Source organism: Pleurodeles waltl, chromosome 10 (assembly GCF_031143425.1).
Source record: "Pleurodeles waltl isolate 20211129_DDA chromosome 10, aPleWal1.hap1.20221129, whole genome shotgun sequence".
NCBI classification, from domain to species: domain Eukaryota; kingdom Metazoa; phylum Chordata; class Amphibia; order Caudata; family Salamandridae; genus Pleurodeles; species Pleurodeles waltl.
The window spans coordinates 568,994,536-569,018,573 of record NC_090449.1 but is presented as its reverse complement, the minus strand read 5'-3'; the positions used below and the strand labels follow the sequence as shown (position 1 = coordinate 569,018,573).

The 24,038-nt window shown below is 45.9% G+C and overlaps 1 protein-coding gene across 12 annotated transcripts in view; it reads left to right on the top strand.

Moving 5' to 3' along the window:
- SEC22C (SEC22 homolog C, vesicle trafficking protein) overlaps positions 1–24,038 on the top strand; it is a 219,751-nt gene that overhangs the window by 81,105 nt on the left and 114,608 nt on the right. For all 12 annotated transcript variants that reach the window (XM_069211005.1, XM_069210997.1, XM_069211008.1 and 9 more), the window contains 2 exons: positions 9,242–9,421; positions 14,569–14,687. In XM_069211005.1, coding sequence (XP_069067106.1) covers positions 9,242–9,421; positions 14,569–14,687 — 299 coding nt within the window. The remainder of the gene's footprint in view (positions 1–9,241; positions 9,422–14,568; positions 14,688–24,038) is intronic.

Genomic DNA, 24,038 nt, shown 5'->3' with positions numbered 1-24,038 from the left:
GGTAGTGGGCACACAGTCCAGGGGACGGAGGCACTGGAACACAGGGGAACTGGGAGGGCTGCCGTGCGACAGGGGGCGGAAAGGCCAAGGGAACCCACTCTCCACGAGGCCCTCTCCTCCATCATGGGAGCATACCACCACTCCCAGGAGACGATGGCAACGGTACTGGCCAAGTTTCAGGAGACCCAGCGCATGCAGGGGGAACAGTATATGGGCTTCAGGGAGGAACTCAAAACCATCAGCTCCACCCTGGGCACCATCGTAGGGGTGCTGAAGGAAGTACTCAACACCAGGAGGGACACTGTGGCACTACAAGGGGCCCCTGACACTAGCATGGACGATGAACTGCCCACCACCTCTGCCGGCACAAGTGGACAGGACGCCCCGCCACAGGACCACCACACCAGCACCCCACCCCCTGCAGAGGGAGAACCACCCCGCAAACGGTCCCTGAGATCCAGGAACAAGACAGAGAACGATGCCAAGACCCCTGCCTAGAAATTAGACCACCCTGATTGTCATCCTACTGTCCCACTTTGTCACCCTGTCCATAATTAAACTGCCCCAGCTCCACTTCCTATGCCCAAATGGGCAATGCACCTGTGAGAATAATAGACTGGACTCTGCCATGGACACTCCTCTGCCATCACCCCTCACCATTTCACTACCCCCTCCAATATTTAGCATTTAAATAAACACACCTAAAGCACAAAATGATCTGGAGTCTGTCTGTGATTTCGAAATAGTGTATTAGCAATTACAGTGACAATTTTTTTTTGAAATAGTAATGTCAACATACCTATGTCACACAGCTCTAGTCCATGAGGAATCTAAGCAGATGTCACACAGTGGGACCCACATCTGTGAAACCTTAAGGGAAAGTGACAACTCAGTGACCATACACTGGGTGAAAACGACAGACAGGAGAGAGGTAGTAGTGTTAAAGTACATGTAGTAGGCAGGATTGTATTCTTACGTGTGCCTCATTGGAAATATTGCTGGATCACTGAGTCCCTGTTGTGCATGTCTTCTTCCTCTGCTTCCTCCTCATCACTGTCCACAGGCTCCACAGCTGCAACAACACCGCCATCTGGACCATCCTCCTGCAGAAAAGGCACCTGTCGTCGCAAAGCCAACTTGTGAAGCATACAGCAGGCCACGATGATCTGGCACACCTTCTTGGTGAGTAGAATAGGGATCCACCTGTCATATGGAGGCACCTGAACCTGGCCTTCAGGAGGCCCAAGGTCCGCTCGATCACCCTCCTAGTTCGCCCATGGGCCTCATTGTAGCGTTCCTCTGCCCTGGTCCTGGGATTCCTCACTGGGGTCAGTAGCCATGACAGGTTGGGGTAACCAGAGTCACCTTCAAATGGTGAGGGGCAACTGTTAGACACACACTAACCTGGAGGGATAACCCCAGACCCAGACAACCATTCCCTCTGACTTGCTTCCAAGTGCTCACCTAATAGCCACACACAGTGCCTCTGGAGTTGACCCATCACATAAGGGATGCTGCTATTCCGCAGGATGTAGGCGTCATGCACTGAGCCAGGGAACATAGCATTCACATGGGAGATGTACTGGTCTGCCAAACATACCATCTGAACATTCATAGAATGATAACTCTTCCGGTTTCTGTACACCTGTTCACTCCTGTGGGGGGGGGACCAAAGCCACATGTGTCCCATCAGTGGCACCTATGATGTTGGGGATATGTCCCTGGGCATAGAAATCACCTTTCACTGTAGGCAAATCCTCCACTTGAGGGAAAACGATGTAGCTCCGCATGTGTTTCAGAAGGGCAGACAACACTGGACAATACGTTGGAAAACATAGGCTGGGACATCCCTCATGCCATGGCCACAGTTGTTTGAAAAGAGCCACTTGCAAGGAAATGGAGCACTGACAGCACCTGCACTTGAGGGGGGATTCCTGTGGGATGGCGGATTGCTGACATCAGGTCTGGCTCCAACTGGGTACACAGTTCCTGGATTGTGGCACGGTCAAGCCTGTAGGTGATTATCAAATGTCGCTCCTCCATTGTCGACAGGTCCACCAACAGTCGGTACACCGGAGGATGCCGCCATCTCCTCACATGTCCCAGCGGACCGTGCCTATGAAGGACAACAGCAAGCACAGAGTCAAACAACTCAGAGGTACGTACCCACAGTTTACCCAGAACACCAATCATAAACAAAAGGTGGCCTGTTTGTGTGTTGAGACTAGGCCTAGGTATGTGTGACACAGTTTAAAATGAAGCCATGTGGGCCCCTGAAATGGCGGCTGCCTGACCTGTAAAGTGGGACAATGGGATGTGAGGTAACTGCGCTGGTGTTGTACACCGTCGCGGTAGGCGGTCGAAGACCGCGACGCAATGCTGCATCGGTTAACATTGGACCCTATGGGTCCCAGGAGCCAATGACGATGTACGCCGGCGGTGACGGTACGCACCACCGTGGACGTGACTGCCATTTTCTATCTGTTCAATCACTCGATACCTGATCTTCGACAGGAGAGGACCTACACTGCACTGTGACCTCGGTCTGGAAGAGACAAAGGCTGGTGCGTCTGGGGATAGGGCCCCTGCCTTCACATCGGAGTAGTTGGAGAAGTTTGTGGATGGGGTCCTCCCCCAGTACACGCTACTCTACGGTCCTCCAAACAAACAGGTAAGTACACAGGGAGCATGTTGAATGGGCTATGCCTGTGTGGAGAGGGCTGGATGTAAGAAGGAAGGGGTCAGAGTGCTGCATGCATGACAGACGGTGAATGCATGTGCCACATGGCAAGGGTAGGGATGGAGGCTAATCACTTTGACGGTTGGTAATGACTTCTCTTCTTCCCCTGTACATTTCATGTAGGTCAGCGCCCACCAGAAGAAAGATATTTGGCGTGCCATCGCCTAGGACGTCCGGACCCTGGGGGTCTACCACAGACAGAGCACCCACTGCCGGAAAAGATGGGAGGACATTTGCAGCTGGAGCAAGAAGACGGCGGAGGCTCAGCTGGGGATGGCCTCCCAACGTGGGAGGGGTGCCTGTCGCACCATGACCCCCCTGATGTTCAGGATCCTGGCGGTGGCCTACCCTGAGTTGGATGGGCGCTTGAGGGCATCACAGCAGACACAAGGGGGTGAGTACACTCTCATTCTGCTGACTTTGCGCGCAGTGGAGTTGTCTGGGTGGGGGAGGAGGGCTGTGGCTTTCCCTAGGCCAGGACGAGTTCCGTAGGCAAGGCCCCTCCGTAAGGCAGGCCATGTGGCACCCCAGCCCACCTCTGTAGAGTGCCAAGTACAGCTATTCATGCTCCTGTGTCATCTATGTGTGCAGATGTCGTCCATAGCCTTGTAGGCCATTTCCCAGGAATTGAACAGTGGAGTCCAAGAGCGCGGCATAGTGCAGGGGGCTCCTGTGTCTGTCTTGTCCGCCAGCGGTATCGGTAATCCATGGACTCAACATGTCTTTCTTCTGTCGTCCCCCCCTTTTTGTGGTCTCCCTGTTCTTGTGTGCATTAGCATCATCAGGCGGAGGAGCATTGCACCGGAGCACGAGGGAGCTGCATCCCACATGGCCCTGTAGGGCGAGACTACGGACTCGGAATTCACCAGTGGGACGGAGGGCGAGGGGAGCTTCACGGCGGGGACAGTAGCTGAGACCAGCGACACGGACACGTCCTCTGATGGGAGCTCCCTTGTGGTGGCAGCAACATCTGTGCCCCCGCATCTACAGGTACAGCCGCCACCCTCGCTACCAGCACCGCCCTCCCAGCAGCCCCTCAGCCTACGCCCCGTGCCCACTCACCCAGGAGGGTGGGCATCACCTTCGCCCCAGGCACCTCAGGCCCTGCCCCAGTCACCCCTGCTGCCCTCAGTGAGGAGGCCATTGACCTCCTCAGGTCCCTCACTGTTGGGCAGTCTTCCATTTTGAATGCCATCCAGGGTGTAGAAAGGCAGTTGCAACAAACTAATGCATTCCTGGAGGGCATTCATTCTGGTCAAGCAGCCCTTCACCGAGCTTTTCAAACTCTGGCCTCAGCACTGAGGGCAGCTATTGTCCCCGTCTCTTGCCTCCCCCCTCCAACATCCTCCACCCAGACCCAATCCCCTGTACCTCTGCCTATCCCAAGCACACCATCAGACCAGCATGCACACACTTCAACATCAAGGAAGCTCAGGCAAACATAAGCACCACACATCCCGCAGGCACTCACGCAAGCAACACACACATGCAGACACACCAACATCCACTGCCTCCACTGTGTCCCCCTCCTCCTCGTCTCCCTCCTCCCTCCCAGTCTCGTCTACACTCTCACCTGCATGCACTACCTCTACAGCCACTACGTCCCTCAACAGCACACCCACCAGCACACCCCGCTCACGTGCAGTCACCACCCCCACTACCATTCACACGTCCCCTGTGTCCTCTCCCAGTGTGTCTGTGACGCCCCCTCCCAAGATACACAAACACAGGCACACACCCACCCAACAGCCATCCACCTCACGACAGCCTCCAGCGCATGCACCTGCACCCAAAGTCACCAAACGTACACCTCCTACTACTACCACCTCTTCCTCCACTCCCAAACCCCCTCCAGCTACCCGTCCCAGTGTGTCCCAAAAACTTTTCCTGTCCAGCCTTGACCTTTTTCCCACACCTCCCCCTCCCCGTCCATCTCATAGGTCCCGAACTAGCACCTCAGCCACAACGTCTACGGGACCAGTGGTGCCAGTAGTCACCGGTATGTGGAGTGCACCGGCCACCAGGACAGCCAGTGTGGCACGGAGCCACAGCACAGACAGTCCCCCACCTGTGAAGCATCAGAAGTTGGCCAGTGCTCTGCGGGAGAGGGGGAAGACTCCAGCCACCAAAGCCGCTCCCAGGGGTCCCGTTGGGAGTGTGGAGTCAGCTATGACACCTTCCAAGGTGGGGAAGGGCCACAAGAAACCCAGCAAGTCTGGGAAGAGCTGCACGGCAGAGAAGACCGCCATTATCCCTGCTGCCCAGGAGGCCACCGCCAGCCCAGCTGCCCAGGAGGCCACCGCCAGCCCCAGCCCAGCTGCCCAGGAGGGCGCCGCCAGCCCAGCTGCCCAGGAGAGCACCGCCAGCCCCAGCCCAGCTGCCCAGGAGGGCACCTCCAGCCCCAGCCCAGCTGCCCAGGAGGGCACCTCCAGCCCCAGCCCAGCTGCCCAGGAGGGCACCGCCAGCCCCGCTGATCCATGAAGGACCGCCAGCACCAGCCCCGCTGGGCCATGAAGGACCGCCAGCACAAGCCCTGCTGATCCATGAAGGACTGCCAGCACCAGCCCCTCTGGGCCATGAAGGACCGGCAGCACCAGCCCCGCTGGGCCATGAAGGACCGCCAGCACAAGCCCCGCTGGGCCGTTAAGGACCGCCATCTCAAGCACCGCTGAACAGGGCACCGCCAACTCAAGCACCGCTGAACAGGGCACCGCCAACTCAAGCACCGCTGAACTGGGCACCGCCAACTCAAGCACCGCTGAACTGGGCACCGCCAACTCAAGCACCGCTGCACAGGGCACCGACAACTCAAGCACCGCTGAACAGGGCACCGCCAACTCAAGCACCGCTGAACAGGGCACCGCCAACTCAAGCACCGCTGCACAGGGCACCGCCAACTCAAGCACCGCTAGCCCATGAGCGGCAGGGGCACTGTTGCAACTGGGTCCGTCACGGGTGAGTGATGCACTCTGGGCCCAGTCCCCCTCCAGAACCAGTGGAGACTGTCATCCACTACCTCTGTCCTTCACAGGATGAAGCAGTCTGGGCCCAAGGCCACCTCCAGAACCAGTGGAGACATCCATCCACTACCTCTGTCCTTCACAGGATGAAGCACTCTGGGCACCAGTCCCCCTCCAGAACCAGTGGAGACATCCATCCACTACCTCTGTCCTTCACAGGATGAAGCACTCTGGGCAACAGTCCCCCTCCAGAAGCAGTGGAGACTGTTATCCACTTGTGAGACTGTGGCTTTGCACTCCCCAGGATGCAGCAGTGGGCAACCCACCCACTGTAGAGACTTGAGAGACTGTGGCTTTGCACTCCCCAGGATGGAACAGTGGGCATCCCACCCACTGTAGAGACTTGAGAGACTGTGGCTTTGCACTCCCCAGGATGGAACAGTGGGCATGTGGCCCTCTCGTGGATTTGGCGTTGTGCACTCAAGCGGCTGAGGTGCCCCCCCTTTCCCTCCCCCTGAGGGGCCTGTTTAGTTGCTGTCTGATGCCCCTGCAGTGCTCTCTCCGTCATGGTCGGGGATCTTGTGTGGGTCTCGCCCATACCGTGTGGTCCCAGTGTTCCACGGACTTTCTTTGTGCAGTACCTGGACTACTATGCCTGGTATATATATATTTTGTACATGGTGTATATATATATTTCTGCCTACTTGTTTGTAATATATTCCGATGGTTACACTCATTTTCTTTGGTCTTTGCATTCTTCTGGGGGGGTTTGGGGGGCGTAACTGTGATGTATTGATATGCATTAGTGTGTGTGTTGTAGTGGGTGAGGGTGGGGTTGTCGTGTGTGTGTCCCTGTTTTTTGCCTCCCCTGTGTCGTAGGTGCAGTACTCACTGTGGTCTTCGCCGCCGGCGTTCGTGCTCCTGGTAGAGAAGACTATCGCAGGTAGAATTTGGAGTTCCGGTTCCATGGTGTCCTCGTTCCTCGTGGGTTGTGTAGAGGTGAGCGTTTTCCCTTAGAAATTCCTGTTCCGCCGTGTTTTTATCTGAGGTGAATCCACCCCGTAAAAGGTGGCGGATTGGCCTGTCATAATAGTGTGGGTGGTACATTGTCTCCCACCTGTCTGTTGGCGGCGACCGCTGCGCTGTTTGTACCGCCGTGGCGGTCGGAGTGTTAAAGTGGCTGTCTTTGTTGGCGGTTTCCGCCACGGTCGTAATTGCAATATTTTTACCTCCGGCATGTTGGCGGTCTTACCGCCGCTTTAACACCGTCCGCCAGGGTTGTAATGACCACCATAACGTTATCCCTTCTAATAAATCTGGTTGTTTACATCATGCTGCACCCATAACAATTATAATCTTAAAGAGCCTGTGAAATAGATGGACTGTGTCTAACTGGCTTCAAAGGTGAGGAGTAAGTGGTGAAGAGATGTTTATTCCCTAACACATCTCAAGGCCCTGTAGTCAGATTCTTAGTTAGGTTAAGGACTAGCAGATATGGCCTATCATTTGTTGTATTCACAGAAATTGCAACAGATGTATCCTTTCTCCAAATACCACCAAGGCTTGGCTGACAACTCCTGCTTTCATTCTGAAAGGTCTTATAGATTGTCTGTATATCCCTAATTTGATTTCTCAGGGCACATTTGTCGACCTTCCTCCCTGGACAAGACTGTGTCCAATAACTGTAGAGCAGCATCTTTTGAAGAACATCCACCCGAAAGGAATGTTATGAGTCTGACAAACTTCTACATTTGTTAATTTGCTGTTCTAATTATCTAGGATAACATGCCACTACTCCAGTCTCTGGGACACAATGTATTTGTCAGTTTTGTCTAGTTGCACTCAGATAAAATGGTTAGGGAGTGCATAGTGTACACTACTCAAATGGAAGCTGAGGCATATGGTCAGTGTGCCTGCCCAATAATCTATCACCAATAATATGTTAATTGTGAAAAGGAAAAGAGTTCAACAAAGAACACATCGGCCAATTAGTAAAAGAGAGTATGTTTTAGTGAGCTAAATTAAAAGACTGAAGGATTTTTACAGTTGGATTATATCATCAAAAACATTCTTTTGCTAGATTAGAGCAGTTTTACCTGGAATTGTGTCTTTGCTTCTACCACTTTTTTAACCACTTTTTAAACTTTTTCAATAGACCATCAAACGCCTCCCATTCCCTCAAAAGAATAAAATACTTCTTTTGGAAAATATATTTCTCCTCCTGCAAATGGTGATAGCAGCCAGGAAACAGTCTTGCGAAGTTAACTCTCCGCTGCACATAAAAATGAAACAAAATTGACACCAACAAACTTGGAATAAAACAATGTTAAAGAGGCTTGGGGTTGATTTTGATAAGGGTAACAGAGTTTTTTTTTGTTTTCTGACGGCCCTTGATAAGTAGGGATCTGAATGTAGTGCAGCATCTTACTATCTGCCCACGGCGGCAGTGTTTACAGGATCATTTAAGACTTCCTCCCTGAGCTCTGTGGCTGATGCCTCTACATACAGCAGCAGTCCTACCTCAAGACTTGAAAGTAGAAGTTATTGAGTGGCATACTTTTTGGGCTGTCTCCCTGCTAATTCTAAATCAGATAAGCACTTGACAGTCGAAATCAGGTCTAGATTGACTGAGATTGCGCTGCTACTTTAAATGCAGAACATCCCACTAGCACGCCCAGACGCAGGTTTAAGGCTTATTTCTTTCACTGATAATAATGTTACATTAATTGCTAAAAACATTACTCTGTCATACAAAGACATGCATGCACATATGCTGCTTAACACATTAAGGCAATACCTATTGGGTTTGTTGTTACTCGGAAAAAGTGACAAAAAAGGGTTGTTTTTTGTCTTAAATGCACATAAGACATGAAGAACTGAGTATGACAAACAATGCAATGCTTGAGTGTACTTTTCAGATATGAAAAGCCCACATATTTGGACTAGAAACACTTTCTAGACGGAGGAATGGCACACCAAACTGTCATTAATACATCGTAGGAGAGAAATACTCCTTTGGGCAGACTCAATGTGCACCCTACTTATATTTTAGAGAATTATTAACGTTAAGTCATTCTGACAGCTGAGCTGTCAAGCTGGTCCTAAAAAGAGAACCTGGGCTTGCCACAAGTTACGCCTTTACGAAATTGGCGATCTACAAGTCATTTTATCTTTGTGATATTTTTTTTTTGCATCCACTTTTTAATGAAGTTCCAACCTTACATAATCCAGATATATGCAATACAATATATTATTATAGATTTGGGAGACCTAGAAAAATTAGTGTAGCATTGCCTAATGTCGGGGTACCCTCATCTCAGCTCTTGCGTTTGCAGCACCCAGCTCAAAGTGTGCCCACCTTTGGGTGTGGGGGTGGGGGACACACATCATCTTTCTTTATTTGGGAACCCCCCAATTTTCTCATTCTAACCTTTTTATTACTGCTTTGGGCATATTCTTACAGGACATTCTTCGTTAGAAGTGTAATTTGCTTTAACCTATCACCACACCTTTTAATGGGAGTTTGTCTCGCCCGTTCTAGACAGTGTTATTCAGAAAGTGAAATGGCAGTTTAATTACGCAAGCAACATTCAGATGAAGATGGGCTTGACGAATATGCAGGAATTGCCGTCTTCCCCACGCCCTGTCGTCCTAAAGCTGGAGGAGATTGAGGAGAGGAACGGGGTGGCAAACGGGCACGCGCACGTGCACGTGGAGCCTGGTGAGTTAAAGCGTGACCCAGATAACTGCTCTGGGACTTTTTTCATAAGGCGAACGAACCACAGACCAACATCATTTGTTTTTGGAGATACTAGCTCAAGTCATAAATGTACATTATGTTGTTTTATTCTCTGTGAGAGCAGGGGTGCTTCTTTTAATGGCGACTCATTTAACCCTAGTTTGAGTCGCTGATATTTTTCTGGCGCTTGAGGGAGCAATGTTAAATGCACCATATATGTTGGTACATGAAGCGTTCGGTGCCCAGAGGATCAAAATGTGTACATGATGCCCCATTTTAAATGGCACAGCTTGTACTAGTCAATAAAGATCCTACTGTTAAATTCAGAGTCGCAGAGTACTGGATTGTAAAAGGTGCAATAACTATCACATTTCTAACTGGTTACGATAGTAGAAAATATTAATTCTCCATGGTAAGCCGACCCTTGCACAGAACTGTGCGCCTGTTACCCAGCTGTTCTGCCACAGAAAAAAAAACCAGCAGAAAATGTGAATATACGCATATTGATAGTATAAATCTGAAGGCAGTGGATCTTATATTCATTTACTGCAAATCGTACCGATAAGATATTCTACGTCTATTGTAAATTGATCTTTCGGGAATTTGCTTAGTTGGAGCAATGTAGTGCCTGCATCTTCCCATGTACTGGCTTATTTACAGAACATTCTTTGTGGGTAGGCAAGGGCTGAATAACTGAAAGAGAGGGTTTAATTATCATCCCATCTAATTTGACCTTCCGCCTACTATGTTTCCACCTGCCCTGCTACATTGGTCATTGCGTATAGACTGACTCCTTTGCCTATTTTATCTTACTGCAAGTCTTTAACAAAAAGGGAAATTGCTTCTTGCATTTATTTATTTATATGCATTATGTTTTATCTACGGCAGACAAGACACGGTGGGTGGCACAGCGCTTTACATAGTAAGTTTTATATTAACAGGGAATACGTATAACATATCTAGGGCCACTAGAATTATGTGGCACAGGAGGACCAAATTATGTGGCAGGAGAGGACTTAATTTTACAGCAAGAATTGGGAAATTATGTAATGCGGCACAGTTTGTGGCTGTATCAGCAGATATGGCAAAAAGCATCTAAGTCTATTTTAAGAAGTAAAAATAAAAGTTGGCAAAACGTATATGTTCTGCTTATAACTGAAAATGCTAGTCAGACCTTTTGGCTTGCAGTGATCGTTTGTGCTGATGGAAATTTCTAGTTTAATAATGTGTGGAGATCTCTAATGCAATATCCAGATGCAACACCAAGTTCGTTAATGGTGCTTTTTAAGGCTACCGGATAGTGGTGAAGGGCGACGGCCAGAAGAGCAACATTGAGGAAGGGAATGTGGGATGTTATGGGTGCATTTTAATTATTAATTCAACCTACATAGTACCAAAATCAAATTAAAGAGTTATTTACAATTCCTATTTAGTGTTTCAACCTACAAACAATAAAAAGGTCACCATCTGTGGAATGCCTTGCAAGTGCCAAAAGCTGAAGCGGAATGTGCCCCTTTACTACATCAATAGTATGTTGGATAGTGTGTTGTTTATTGTTGTATGTAGAAGTTTGTTTATCTTTATGTGTGTTTATAAAGTGCATTTATCACCCCTACTGGGGTATCTTGGCGCTAACCAACAGATCATAAGACTAACACCAATGCTACACTTTCTACCAGTTGGTCAGAGGGAAAAGCCAGAACTTTAACTTTCTTCTGAACCTCAAATAGTCCAACCTTTTTTCCAGTCCATCCGACAGGCCTTTCAATTTCTGTGTGGCAACCACTGAAAAAGCTTTGCCTTCTACTGTCTTTATTCTAAATCTGGGGATTAAAAACTTAGTTTAGAAGCTTATTTTAGAGAAGTAGAAGGGCAGTATCGCTTGAGACGTTGTTCAAGAGGAGTATGGCATGTCTGGTACACCACCTTCCAACTTGTGTAGTAATAAAGTTTTAAACAACATTCTCTCCACCACTAGTAACCCATGAACTTGGCCGAACCCAAATATGAAAATTCCACTGTGCACCTGTGGTTAATATGGCTGCAAAGTTCTGGATCTGTTGCAGTTTCCTTATTAAGTAGTTTAGTGAGACCCAAGTAAGTAGAATTGTAGTAGTCCAGTCATTATAATATAAATGCATTTAGACTGTGACCTTTTGTGATGGTGTAAAAACTTGCAGCACACTTTTCAGGAAAGACAGTTGGAATAGGCTAATTTATTGGCCATTTGCACCTGCTTGTTGAGAGATAATGCAGATTCCAAGGCTTTTACCTAAATAGTGCCCCATGTGGCAACATAACTGGAAAGGCCCCAAAGTATAGGGACACCGGTGTGAAAATGGGAGCTGCCCAACGTCTCTAACTATAAGAACACGGGTGCACTTTAAAACTTAAATGTCCTTTCTGTCTGCATAAACCTGTATGTATGACAGCCTAGTGGGTTCTGCTCATGCTGCAGAGATACTGGTATAACCTGACTGTCACAAGTCTGTTTGTTATTCAAGTATTTTAAATAATGCCAGAGGGAAATCAGTATGTTTCAGAGGTCGATACAATGAGTACCATTAAATTCTAGTACTAAAAGACCTGATATTCAAGCCGTTAGAAGAAGGAAGTCTACTGAGGAAATGTTATGTAAATACAAATATTAACATGCATTGTTAGTATTACCATCGTCATATTTATTATGAAAATAAGGATTGTTTTGTGGATTAAAGCTTTCATCAGTCTCCGAATTCGACAAAGTAGAATACTGGGTTTGTGAGTCAGATGTTTTGGATATGTACTGACAGCCTCTTGCTTTATTAAGACAATCCAGCCATTGTCTGCTTCATAACACATACTTAATGTCCGTGACAATATCAGAGGGGTACCAGATGGTTTAAAGTCCACTTGAAGGTCGTTTTTGGAACCATGCCCAGGACACGCTTTTCCTGCACTTGGAGGGTGGGACAGGATAGGAAAGTGACCATGAGCTGTTCCGGGTGGGGTGGGTGCGCAAGAAGCAGACCTGCTGTCCCGGGGCATTTGTGCCACATGTATGCCTCCCAAGTAGCAGCAACAAGGGCAGATGGAAGAGAAAAAACCCTCATATAAAAGGCCGCACACAAGCACGCAGCTGCCAGCCAGTGACGGCCACAGGGACGTGAGACAGTGCTGAGCACTATGGGTCATGTAGTCCGTACAGTACTGGTGCAGCACATGCCGAAGAGTGTTCAAAAACAAAAGGCATTGCACGTTTCAGCAGGCATCACACACTGTATTTCAATACCACGACCCCTTAGTAAGACTAATAATGATGACACCTCAGGTAGCACAGGGAAGAGAGAAACGTCCAAATTAAATGGATTAAAGCATCCTGGAGTGTTTCCCTCTCCATGCAGCTGCATCATCAGACTTGCGCTGCGGCCATATTAGGTGAAGTGAAACCCTCCAGTTGCCACTAGTATTGCAGTGCAAGCATTCTTTCAGGGAAAGCACGCAATTTCTGCCCATTCAAATCGTGTAAATATGGCTACCAACATGTGGACAGAGCCAAAGCCCCTCTCACTGTAGTGCTTCTTAAATTTTTTTTTTTAGTTAATCACATAAGGTCAGGTGACTGCTGCGCTGTTCAAGGTAAGACTTAAAGAGTGACGTTTCTGCTACTTCCTGCATTTCAGATGATCAGAGAATGTAGATGGAAAGGAAGATTGTTCCAGGCTAATACCCCTTGAACCCGACCCAACAATGACACCAATACCTGCATTTACATTTGGTTGCATAGAACATTAGATGGGAGGGACATTTTGATGAGTGACCTGATACTTATTTAGAAAAAGTTCTGCTGTAAAAATCTTGGTCCTCGATCATAGTATATTTTATGCTTCAAGCAGGAGGAATTAAAGATAATTTGTTTGCATACTGAGAGAAAGTTTAGGCTTCCCAGGTGAGCAGAAAGAGACATGTTAACCTTGATTGAGCCGGGATCTAATAGGATTGAATGAATGCATTGACAGTGGTGCATCTGCAGGAAAAGAAAGAAATGGAAACATTCGATGCAGGGCTCATTAATGGTAAAAACATCATTTGGTGACAGCAGGATACTGATGGTCAAAGTTAAGACTGGATTAAAGTCCCAAAATATCTGACATGTTTAATGGAACAGAAGGCAACCCCATAGAAGGGTGCCAAAACTAATATTACTGATAACTTCCGAATACAAAGAATTTGCATGTAAGGTGGATTCAGCATAACAGACCTTTTGTCAATCCATAAGCACTTAGCTTCCGGAGCAAGCAATAGATTGGCTAACTCACTGTTGCTGTGTAAGTTAAAAAATGTGTATGTATAATCAGCGTACATAGAAATATTTATATTGAATATATTAGCAGCCAATCCAAGGGATGTACTTATAAATTAAATAACAGTGGGGAAATAGCTGACACCATGAATCAACCCATTGGGCGAATTTCCTTCAGACAGTAACAAGTCTACATGTTCTGAGCGCAATCAGATAAAAAAGTAGTTCATCTAGGTACGACCATGCCCAAGAGATCACGTTTTAGAAATCTTGTTAAGAATGTTACATCAACAGTGTCAGTGCAGCCAAAAGGTCTGGCAAAATAGTTGCACCAAGATTGCCATTGTCCACCATTATACCAAGGTCATCATTTACTGATACCGCCACTGTTTCTGTGCCCATGCCTGGCCTAAATCTGGCTTATTATATAGCACCACTTAGGATATTACAACACAAATGCAAGTTCTTAGAGTGGATATTTTTATTTTTTATATTTTTATTTTCAAGCTTCCATGGGCGCCATGTCCGGATCGCTTCTCCTATAGCAAACAGTGTAAAAAATGTCTAAAAGTACTAGCATTTTGGTATGTGGTTTATGGTGGAGTTATACGATTCCATTAACAACACCACAGCCCTTGTGTGGAGTATGGTGCGGAAAAACATGATCCTTATGCAGTTAAGATATTGATAGAGCACTGAAAGCTGCATGCTGCTTGCTCTTAATGTTTATTTCACTGATTTCGTCGAATATCCTGACCACAAAGATTCACACGTTATGGATTTTTTTGATTGTTTGGGCAAAGCATGTTAGCACGTCTTTATTGATTAGACTCCTTTTTCTCTGAAGCTCCCAACCACAGAATGAAGCCGGTGACTGCCTTGGGGATCCTGTCTTTAATTCTTAACATCATGTGCGGCGCATTGAACCTCATTCGAGGCGCCCATCTTGCAGAGCATTCCTTTCAGGTAACCATTTTCAGTTTGGTGTTTTGTTTTGGCACATCAGGCATATGAATATTGCGCTTTGTAGCACTGTGGATCTAGGACGTTACAGCGAAGATATCCATGTTTTCATGCTGCTTAGCAGTGCACCGAGCACTACCCTTTGAAATTAAATTTCGATTTTTTCCTTTAAGGATCATGGTCCCCCTTACTTAGGCACTTTTGTAACACAGAATTAATTTTGAGCTCCATATTTAAATTAGGAAATGTTGTATGAGTTTTCATATTTGAAAGTCAAGTCAACACAATTTTTACAGAATAGATTCAGATAATAATAAAACAGGTGGTACTTATATGCAAAATATGTACAAAATGTTACCATTAACATGAGGTTCTAATTGATTGTTACACAGTGAAACTTTCACCATCACCTACCCTCGTATTTTCCATGCTGTGCTATCTAACGCAGCTCATTGCACTGAGATGATCTTGTGGTATAGCACAGTGTCAAGGAGTCTTTTATTGATGATATTACAACTTTGCTGAAAAATATAGATAACCTGTTTGCATGCTGTCGTTAAAAAAATGACAGAAAATCTGAAATGTATGCATTCTCAATGCAGTCATAACCACATACACATTTGGTGAACCTGAGGCGACTGGGTTAGCCCTTCAGAAGGGAGTATTGTACAATCCCCATTTGAAAGGGAGGTTTGCAAGGTTGGAGCATTTTCTAACAAGGTCTCCATACCAAGATAATCTTTGATTTGTGACTATTTATGTAAGCAGGTCACAGTAATTGTCCCCTAAAATTTACATTGCAACCTCTGCCCCCAAAATCCGTTTTTTAACCTAGATTAGGGCTCCTTTGCTTATAGAACTTGATTCCAACCATTATTCCTCGAGCCCTAGCATGAATAGAATCTTTCTAATGTGCAAAATATATAGAAATGTGGTTGTTCCCCTTAGGTTTAATAATTCTATTAATGTCAGTGTATGCAATGAGAGGGGTCTTTTATCACAACTTGAAAGAGAACCGTTTTCACTGAGATGACTTACTAGTGGTTCCGGGTTGCTGTTGTTGAAGCATATCTAATAATTAACTGTAGGAAGTTGGCTCTGTATGCACTATTTCAAAGTAAGGAATAGTATGCACAGAGTCCAAGGGTTCCCCTTAGAGGTAAGATAGTGGCAAAAAGAGATAATACTAATGCTCTATTTTGTGGTAGTGTGGTCGAGCAGTAGGCTTATCAAAGGAGTAGTGTTAAGCATTTGTTGTACATACACACAGGCAATAAATGAGGAACACACACTCAGAGACAAATCCAGGCCAATAGGTTTTTGTTATAGAAAAATATATTTTCTTAGTTTATTTTAAGAACCACAGGTTCAAATTCTACATGTAATATCTCATTTGAAAGGTATTGCAGGTAAGTACTTTAGGAACTTTGAATCATTACATTAGCATGTATACTTTTCACATAAAACACAATAAGCTGTTTTAAAAGTGGACACAGTGCAATTTTCACAGTTCCTGGGGGAGGTAAGTTTTTGTTAGTTTTGTCAGGTAAGTAAATCACTTACAAGTCTCAGGTTTGGGTCCAAGGTAGCCCACCGTTGGGGGTTCAGAGCAACCCCAAAGTTACCACACCAGCAGCTCAGGGCCGGTCAGGTGCAGAGGTCAAAGAGGTGCCCAAAACGCATAGGCTTCAATGGAGAGAAGGGGGTGCCCCGGTTCCGGTCTGCCAGCAGGTAAGTACCCGCGTCTTAGGAGGGCAGACCAGGGGGGTTTTGTAGGGCACTGGGGGGGACACAAGTCCACACAGAAAGTACACCCTCAGTAGCGCGGGGGCGGCCGGGTGCAGTGTGCAAACACGCGTCGGGTTTTCAATGGTTTTCAATGAGAGATCAAGTGATCTCTTCAGCGTCGCAGGCAGGCAAGGGGGGGGGCTCCTCGGGGTAGCCACCACCTGGGCAAGGGAGAGGGCCTCCTGGGGGTCACTCCTGCACAGGAGTTCCGTTCCTTTAGGTGCTGGGGGCTGCGGGTGCAGGGTCTTTTCCAGCCGTCGGGAAATGGAGTTCAGGCAGTCGCGGTCAGGGGGAGCCTCGGGATTCCCTCTGCAGGCGTCGCTGTGGGGGCTCAGGGGGGACAACTTTGGTTACTCACGGTCTCGGAGTCGCCGGAGGGTCCGCCCTGAGGTGTTGGTTCTCCACCAGTCGAGTCGGGGTCGCCGGGTGCAGTGTTGCAAGTCTCACGCTTCTTGCGGGGAGTTGCAGGGGTCTTTAAGTCTGCTCCTTGAAACAAAGTTGCAGTTCTTTTGGAGCAGTGCCGCTGTCCTCGGGAGTTTCTTGTCTTTCTTGAAGCAGGGCAGTCCTCAGAGGATTCAGAGGCCGCTGGTCCCTTGGAAAGCGTCGCTGGAGCAGGGTTCTTTGGAAGGCAGGAGACAGGCCGGTAGGACTGGGGCCAAAGCAGTTGGTGTCTTCTGGTCTTCCTCTGCAGGGGTTTTTCAGCTCAGCAGTCTTCTTCTTCTTGTAGTTTCAGGAATCTAAATTCTTAGGTTCAGGGAAGCCCTTAAATACTAAATTTAAGGGCGTGTTTAGGTCTGGGGGGTTAGTAGCCAATGGCTACTAGCCCTGAGGGTGGGTACACCCTCTTTGTGCCTCCTCCCAAGGGGAGGGGGTCACATCCCTAATCCTATTGGGGAATCCTCCATCTGCAAGATGGAGGATTTCTAAAAGTTAGAGTCACCTCAGCTCAGGACACCTTAGGGGCTGTCCTGACTGGCCAGTGACTCCTCCTTGTTATTCTCATTATTTCCTCCGGCCTTGCCGCCAAAAGTGGGGGCCGTGGCCGGAGGGGGCGGGCAACTCCACTAGCTGGAGTGTCCTGCGGTGCTGGCACAAAGGGGTGAGCCTTTGAGGCTCACCGCCAGGTGTGACAGCTCCTGCCTGGGGGAGGTGTTAGAATCTCCACCCAGTGCAGGCTTTGTTACTGGCCTCAGAGTGACAAAGGCACTCTCCCCATGGGGCCAGCAACATGTCTCGGTTGTGGCAGGCTGCTGGAACTAGTCAGCCTACACAGATAGTCGGTTAAGGTTTCAGGGGACACCTCTAAGGTGCCCTCTGGGGTGTATTTTACAATAAAATGTACACTGGCATCAGTGTGCATTTATTGTGCTGAGAAGTTTGATACCAAACTTCCCAGTTTTCAGTGTAGCCATTATGGTGCTGTGGAGTCCGTGTTTGACAGACTCCCAGACCATATACTCTTATGGCTACCCTGCACTTACAATGTCTAAGGTTTGGCTTAGACACTGTAGGGGCACAGTACTCATGTACTGGTGCCCTCACCTATGGTATAGTGCACCCTGCCTTAGGGCTGTAAGGCCTACTAGAGGGGTGACTTATCTATACTGCATAGGCAGTGTGAGGTTGGCATGGCACCCTGAGGGGAGTGCCATGTCGACTTACTTGTTTTGTTCTCACCAGCACACACAAGCTGGTAAGCAGTGTGTCTGTGCTGAGTGAGGGGTCCCCAGGGTGGCATAAGATATGCTGCAGCCCTTAGAGACCTTCCCTGGCATCAGGGCCCTTGGTACCAGGGGTACCAGTTACAAGGGACTTACCTGGATGCCAGGGTGTGCCAATTGTGGAATCAAAAGTACAGGTTAGGGAAAGAACACTGATGCTGGGGCCTGGTTAGCAGGCCTCAGCACACTTTCAATTCAAAACATAGCATCAGCAAAGGCAAAAAGTCAGGGGGTAACCATGCCAAAGAGGCATTTCCTTACATTAACTAATCTCAAATAGGATAAAAGAACGGTATTCCCCGTCAGTAGTTCTTCTTCTCCTTGCCTCAAAGCATGTGTGCAATATGTTTTTTTTTTTTTGTTTACGGTTGTGTCATACATATTTTATATATGCCTGTTGAACATAAAGGTTAGATCATAACATGGTCTACCCTTTGAGCCATTCTCTGCATTAATACTATAAGTACTAAACCCATCATTCTATAAGGTGCTAATGCCCAAGTATCTTGTAGACAACCAGTGCCAAATTGATTGGTTTACCTGACCCAATCATCGACATAAACGTGCGATGTTCTAATACACTTGTGATATTGTTTGTATGTTCCTCTAACAGCTTTAGTGGAATACAAATCTGTCTCAAAACCTGCATCCTAAAAAGGGGATCACAATAAGTTCACCATATACAGCACTGTCCCTTTCTCTCCCCAAAAGTTGTTTATTACACACCTTGTTATCCTCATCATACACAGTTGCTCTCTTTTGCAAATCCCCGGTTGTTTCTGTTTTCTTTAGAGCAAGGTATAGAGCAAGTACATTTTGTGTGTGTTAGCAGATTTCCTTCTTAAACAACAGTTGTTACTCTCTCAGCCATCTCATGAAAGGAACAACAGCGGAAGTATACAGCAGAACTAGGACATCTCTTGCAACATAATTGAAAAAACATATGTATTTGGGAGAGTTCGAGGTACATCTTTCAAAAGAGCTGGAACTGCAAACAACTTTGGAAGCAATGGAAACTAAGTGAGGCATCAACATATCACTGGTGCTTACTAGAGATATATATGTGGGACGGAATGCAGAGAGGCGTCTTGCCTGAGAAATCAAGCATTGCATTTTTGGTACCAAAAGAATTATTCCACAGAAGTAGAGAAAATGTTTATATTATGGGGTACATGTACACATATATTCTGTTAGTCATTCTAAATACATCTATTTATATATGTTAAAAAAGTGTACACACATTTTTAAAATTCAAACATTTGCAGGCTTCTACTGGGAGCTTATCAGAGATTACAGTTGTTCAAGTTGCACTCCTTGCACAGTCTTGCAGAATGTAGCATGATGTCACGATCAGGCGATGGTTAAACATCCTCACCCCAAAGACCACACTAGCGCTTCCACACTTGCAGTCACCTGATGTTCTGTGAGCAGCACAGAGCTTCTGGCAAGAAGGAAGGTAAGGGATCTGAGAAGTTCAGCGCTGGACAAAGGATGTAAAACTAGGGCTTGTTCATATGCTCAACCAACACCTAGTCTTTGTCCTCTCCCTTGAGTTTCAGAATCGGGGCATAGACAAGCCTTATAAACTTTGTGGTTCTAGATGGTAGTCTGTCCAGAGATTTCCAACTGAGGCTCTCAATCCAAGATGAAGCAGGATATTTTCTTGTGATGTCAGTTTGTGTTTGTATAGCATATAAGGAGGCACTGACACATGATGGATGCATTGCAATTTGTCCCTTCTCTTATTTTTTGTTGCCTATATGCTACTATTTTTTGTCCTCAATTTTTTTCTTATTCAGTTTCAACTTCTACTGGATCTGCTTGTGGATTTCCTCGTTTGGCTGTTTATTGTTCCCTGATGTCAAGGGGAGATTGATCCCTTGCTATTAACTTTTGTATTAATCTTCCTCTTCAATCGAACGCTACAAGATTGCTAAAGAGGATTTTATTCTGGCTGGCAAACTCGTAAGGAGAGACTTGACCCTTTTAATGTGTACTCTTGTGGAGTGCTACCTTGGTTACTGTGAGGAGTCACCTTTTCCTCAGCGTTCAAGATGGAAACATAATAGACTTTCTCATCGTCCAGTCCTTGACATGTTCTCTCTCTTCAAGAAATGAAAGCAGTGTACATTTTACTAACAGAACAATAGTAGATTTTCACTGCTAATCACTGTCCAAGTAAAAAACACTAAATAGTCTAGTGATGAGAAAGAAAACTAGAACCATTCATCTTTGTAGGACATATAGGTTTTATAGCAGTAAACAGCCTTATGGTTGAATCTGCTAACTATAAAGTTGCATAGATTCCATCACTGGAACTGGAACATTTACCCCAGCTTAAAATACTAACAAAGAAGAACAGAAAACACTGAGAGTTAACAAAAAATCTTTTAACAGAATTTCTAAGTTTATATGTAACTCCATTACAAGATGGCCACTGTGCATATGCACATGTACGGCGCCCATTTTTAGTGGGGTTTCTTATGTATTTAACCCTCCTTTACAAAATGACCACTGTATATATAAATGCTTACACACTGGCCATTTTGGAATGGGTTGTCTTTGGCAATATTTGTAAAGCAATACAAGCATTGGCAAAGGCAAAATATGAGCTAGCTCGTGCCAGATACCAAGCGACGGTGAGGACAGTGCTGGGGCCAAATCCTTCACTTAGGGTATAGATGCAGGTGGGTACTGAGGGTCTGGGAGTGAGGCAAGGAGACCTAGCGGGCAGTAACACAGTGGAGAGGTTACTAAAGGAGACTGGTTAATGCCACATGTAACTTACAGAAAGGCCAGATCTCTAAATACAGTCAGTTGCAACTTTCTAAAATGCCAACAGCCAATGACTGAAGTGGGCCAAACTAAAGTCCTCTCTTCTACACTTTATATATGTGTCCACGCATGTGTATTCGTAGCCTCAGCTACAGCCATCTGTAGGCAAGACCTAAAAAGACTGTTGAGTAAAGCAGCAATGACCATTAATTATGCTGTATAATTGAAAGATAGTGCTGACATTACCACTGGGCCACAAGACAGTGTTCTAATTAGCATGGGAGGATGCCCTCTACACAAAGGATGAGAGGAAGACAAACTAATAGGGCAGTATTTCCTAGCTTCCATCCTTGCGTAAAAAGATATTAAAGTAGCCTTAATCTAGGTGCATCGTTTTGTACTCTGCTATTTGGCAGACAAAGTACCCCAAAACTGTGAGTTAAGGGGTTAAAGGAAACTAGATTTAGCCAATAAACCTTCATATTTAGGTTTAATTCTTATATAGGGAATAATACCTAAATCTATTAATAAATGTTGTTTTTTAACAGTACCTACATTGTGTTGTCCCTTCAGAAACATATTGATATATAAAATTTAAAAAATGATTTAAGCTGGATAATTCCAATAGAAAAAAACATAAATCAAATTTAATATTGAATGATCATCAGTGAAAATGTTGTGGGGTCCTGGAATACTTGTTAGAAGTATAAACTTCAAACTACTAACTGTGATTTCTGTTCTCAATACAATTTGCTCTTCTTCCTGAATGACCAAAGATAGGAACTCAACTGTGAATCTCTAGCAGGAAAAATAACATTAATTATTTCTCATGAGTGCAATGTTGTATCTAAGTCTTAATAACTTAACCACTAGCCACTGAGACACCTTTTTATAGAAAACCCAGTTTGCTTGCAAAGTTGTCAAATGCCCCATGTCTTTTAAAGAGTCATAAAAAAAAAGCTTTCGAAAAAACACATAATCCATGCTTACTTTAGATTTTTTTTTTGTGGGGGGTTATATTTTGTACATTAATAATGACATTATGACTTTCTACCCTCGATTCAGCCTATGTAGGTTGAATTAACTTGATTTCAGTTGAAACATATTGTATACAATGCCTAGATATGTGTTTAATAATGTGTTATATGTATGCCACATTTTCTTTAAAACACCATACTGGACAAGATGGATGCCCTCTCTGTTGCTCACTCTTGTTTTGCCTCATGCGTGCAACTTCTCCTCACAGGCTCTGCAGGTCACAGTCTGACTGACTTGTATTGTCTTATTCCACTGTTGTGAATTAATTTTGAGGAACTTTCTTCGGTTCCCTAGGACTTCAAACAATACCAAGGTCTTTTCTGCTGTCTAGTAGAATACTATTTATTTGCTGAAAGTTCCATTGTTTAAATGTTTCATATTAGTTAGAACATTTCCAAATTTGTCAACATAGGGGATGCTGAATATGTTTTTTTTATGGTGATTATGTGTTAAGGTAATTGTTAGAAATTTGGAAACTCAATCCAAGTCAGGGTAAGTCAGATACACACCCTACATTAATCTGTGCTCACCCCCTGGTAGCTTGGCACAGAGCAGTTTCACTTAACCCAAGAGGCAATGTGTCTTTGTGCAATACTTCAAACAGTAAAATAGTACAATCATTATTCAAAAAGATACTACACCAGGTTAGAAAAATAGACCTCAATTTAATGAACAAAACAAAACTAAAATGAAAAAATCCAATCCGTAAACGTTGAGATATTTTTTTTTTTTAAATAAACATAGTTGAAGTGCTTAAAAGCATAAAGTGCTAAGTGCGGTTATCTGTTAGCACTAGAATGGGTCAAATCTGAAAAGTCAGGCTGGCTGCGATGGAAGGCGGGTCTGGTACAAGGACTAGTCTTGGCTCGCTGAAACAGTACCATGGTTCGTGGTTTCATTGACATTGAGAACAAGATGCGAGGGAGGCGATGTGTCGTCGTCGATCCAGCGGATGTGAGCATTGGATTGGTTCCATGCCGTGCAAAGTAAGAGATGCACTGGGAATAGAGGAGACGTGCTGAGAGCTATGCAGTGCCCTCGATGCTTGCAGAAGCGACAATGCCTCGATGGAGATATGCCTGTGACAAACGGCACAACTGTGTCGATGTGTAGATTTTGGCAGTTGCAGCACTTCATATGCACTTCCAAAGGCCCAGGTCTGGATTTACACCACTTGACAGGGTAAGCCTCTCAGATGGAGTGCTGTAGGTGATGAGTTGGAAGTCTTTTGTGTCCCTGCAACTTCAGAAGAAGAGGAGGCAAGCCAGCAAGCCTTTGTGGTCCCTCTGGTTCTGGGTTCAAGTGCTGTGGTCCAGTCCAGCAAAAAAGCGGTTCTTCCAGAGCAGCAGTCCAGCAGTTTAGCAGTCCTTGTAGCAGCACAGCAGTTCTTCCTGGCAGAGAATTCACAGATCCAGAAATGTATTGAAGTGGTGGTGTTTGAGTTCCAGTATTTATACTTTGGTGCCCTGGTTCTGGAAGGTGGGAGAAGCTACTAGACAGTGGCCTTGAAGTGTAGGAAGTCCCTTTCCTCCCCTGCCCTGGCTCCATGCTGGGTGGAGTGACAATACAGGGTCGGTAGGCCTATTGTGAGGAGGCAGGACAGAGCCCATTTAGTTGCAAGTGGGGCTGTGCTTAGCTCCACCCCCATCAAGCCAGTTAATGGCCCATCAGGGCCCATCGAGTCAAACAACTAAGCTCTCATTGTGTGTGGCTGTCTAGAGAGGAAGCACAAAGCCCAGCTGTCACCCCACCCCACACATGTATTGCAGACAGGCTGCAGGCACCAAAGGGCTAAAGAAAGAAAATGCTAACTGTCTAATAGTGGCATTTCAGAATCACAGTTTAAAATCCTACTTCCCCCTAAGTTTTTTAATTTTTTTTTTTGTGGTTCCAGAGACAGCAATCTTGGGGGTCCCATCTGTTCCAAAATGGATATTACGCGTATAAAATGTAATAAGGTAATCCCAATGTTATCCTATCGAAGAGATGGGCCTTTCAGTTGTGAAAATCAAACTTAAGAGATTTTTCTAAT